The 2,227-nt window shown below is 47.2% G+C and overlaps 1 protein-coding gene and 1 long non-coding RNA gene across 2 annotated transcripts in view; one reads left to right on the top strand and one right to left on the bottom strand.

Annotated features, from left to right (window-relative positions):
- The window catches only part of LOC107838168 (uncharacterized), a 19,382-nt gene that overhangs the window by 7,090 nt on the left and 10,065 nt on the right, over window positions 1-2,227 (top strand). Inside the window, exon 2 of the long non-coding RNA XR_001664221.1 lies at window positions 2,177-2,185. This is a non-coding gene — a long non-coding RNA (uncharacterized LOC107838168). The remainder of the gene's footprint in view (window positions 1-2,176; window positions 2,186-2,227) is intronic.
- The window catches only part of cfi (complement factor I), an 11,760-nt gene that overhangs the window by 7,198 nt on the left and 2,335 nt on the right, over window positions 1-2,227 (bottom strand). Inside the window, exons 3-8 of the mRNA XM_007568087.2 lie at window positions 1,912-2,065; window positions 1,759-1,822; window positions 1,514-1,673; window positions 1,254-1,441; window positions 486-587; window positions 294-416 (exon numbers count right to left, since the gene is read on the bottom strand). Of these exons, the coding sequence (XP_007568149.1) occupies window positions 294-416; window positions 486-587; window positions 1,254-1,441; window positions 1,514-1,673; window positions 1,759-1,822; window positions 1,912-2,065 (791 nt within the window). The remainder of the gene's footprint in view (window positions 1-293; window positions 417-485; window positions 588-1,253; window positions 1,442-1,513; window positions 1,674-1,758; window positions 1,823-1,911; window positions 2,066-2,227) is intronic.

The raw sequence follows: 2,227 nt of genomic DNA, 5'->3' as shown, positions 1-2,227 counted from the left end.
CAGGGTCTGAACCGGACCGTCTGCAGGGTCTGAACCGGACCATCTGCAGTCCAGAGGGTCCAGTTCAGACCTGGTCAGTCTGTCTGTCCTGAGAGACTCTGACTGGCTGATAAATGCTTGTTTTAGTGCGATTACTCAGGTTTCCTCAAACCTTTATTTAAGACTGTCTGCTAAAAACTGTTTAAAGTTTTGCCTTCACAACAAAACAACTTTAATTAAACTTTCGTATCAGTGTTTTAAACTTTGTCAGATGATAAATAAACCCAGCTCTTTGAACTGATTTGCCGTCTTACTGAAAGCTTCCACTCGTTTCTGAGCTTCATCGGCTCCGTCCAGGCAGTCGATCAGTTGGTCTCCGACCGCGTTTCTGTGCAGACAGACGCCGGAGCGGCAGTGGAAAGCTCCGTTCCTGCAGCCTGACAAACAACGTCGCTCAGGGAAAACCTCTGCATGTTTGTTTTTTAATCTGTGTGTTCGGGTTTTACTTTTGCAGCACATCTCATCGCTGCGGTCGCCGCAGTCGTCCACTCCGTCGCATGTCTGGTTGCGGAAAATGCATTTCTGGTTTGCACAGGTGAAGCCGCATTCTGCAGCAGAAACACAAACAGGAGATGGAGGCGGTAACATCGCTTCAACCTTCACCTAAATATTATGAGTAATTTGACAGGATTGCAGATTTTATTGTATTTCATGACTTTTTCAGCATTTCAGATAAAATATGTGGGAGCCAGAAAGACGCTCAGTGACCAACGTCTGACTAAAGAAACACACAGCAAACTTCAAAACACAAAAAAATACAAAACGAAAATGCTGCAAATTTGCTCCACAAAGTCCTCCAGGCCACCAGGGGGAGTCGGCCACCAAATCATAAGGAACCAGGTTTTAACCAAAGAAGAAAAAGAAAATTAAAAGAAGAAAGAAAATATGTCTCAAATTTGATCTTTTACAATGTTATAGAACAGCAGAACATTTATGCCGGTAATATTACTGACTCCAGACTCCCCCTAGTGGACTGGAGGACTTCCGTTTTGTGAAGTGAGTTAGCAGCATTTTATGATTACTGTTGTTTATAGCAATACCAGTTAAACTCTGAGTTGAACGACAGGTTAGCTCCTGAAGAAGACGAAGTGACCAAACAGTGTCAACGTTTGTCCTTCTTTCTCCGTAATGAGCGAGGCAAGGCGATTCTTTGAGAAACCTCTCTGTAAGGCAGCTTCCAGGTGTTTTCTGAACCTTTTTGACCTCAGACTGACCTTCAGGTGTTTCCTTATAGCAGGTCGCTGCGGCCACCATCCCGCCGTCAGCCGCCATCTTGTCGTAGATTTCACACTCGGCCAGAGACATTTCGTAGCCCTGGCAGTGGACGCTGACGCAGCGGCTGGGCAGATCTGTGTTGGGCGTCAGGGAGTTGTAGTCCACAGAGTCTGCAGACGCTGCCCCTCTGTCACAATAAACGATGGTTTGGTTAGCTTGCTGTGCCTTCATGGATGTAAATGTAGCTAAATCTCCTCACAGTGGGTGTTTGTGCTCCCTGCAGGCCACATTAGCAGCTGCCATGTCCCAGTCCTGCTGGCACAACAGTAAGTTCTCTCTTCCTCCGGTGGCGTTAGGAAGGAAGACCCTGATCAGTCCCGTGTCTTTGTCCAGGAAGCTCTGGTACTTGGGAATGTTCACTGTAGTCACAAAATAAAGAAAATATCATTTATTAGTATGAAAACCAACCGAGGTAAGGCTGTAAATGTATCTGTGAAGCAGAACCTGTGCAGATATTTCCAAAGTGGGACACTACGGGCTTCTTGGTCCGGCATGAGGAAGCCATTGCCTGGGAAACAAATCAGCATTTCTTAAAGCAAAGAGTCTCTTATCGAGTCTTCAAACGAGCCGTAAAGAACGGTCTCAGTCTGGTCTTACCTGACAGTACGACGTGAAGGTCCTGTGGTTCTGCCCACAGACCGGTTTCACGCCCTCGGTGGGACACAGGTAGGGAAGTTTGCAGGTACACTGACCTTCAACGCACCGCTGCCACGGAGGGCAAAACACCAGGCCACACGACGCTCGAGTCAGCCTGAGGAACACCAGCTTCCTGTTAGCAACCTGAGGCTGCTAGCTAACATTTCTCTGGCTGAACGGCCTGTTAGCCATTATGCTAGCCCAGTGGTGTTAGCCATTATGCTAGACCAGTGGTGTTAGCCATTATGCTAGACCAGTGGTGTTAGCCATTATGCTA

Source organism: Poecilia formosa, unplaced genomic scaffold (genome assembly GCF_000485575.1).
Source record: "Poecilia formosa unplaced genomic scaffold, Poecilia_formosa-5.1.2 Scaffold217, whole genome shotgun sequence".
Taxonomy (NCBI): Eukaryota; Metazoa; Chordata; class Actinopteri; order Cyprinodontiformes; family Poeciliidae; genus Poecilia; species Poecilia formosa.
The sequence above is the reverse complement of the archived record's forward strand: the minus strand, read 5'-3'. Positions and strand labels throughout refer to the sequence as shown.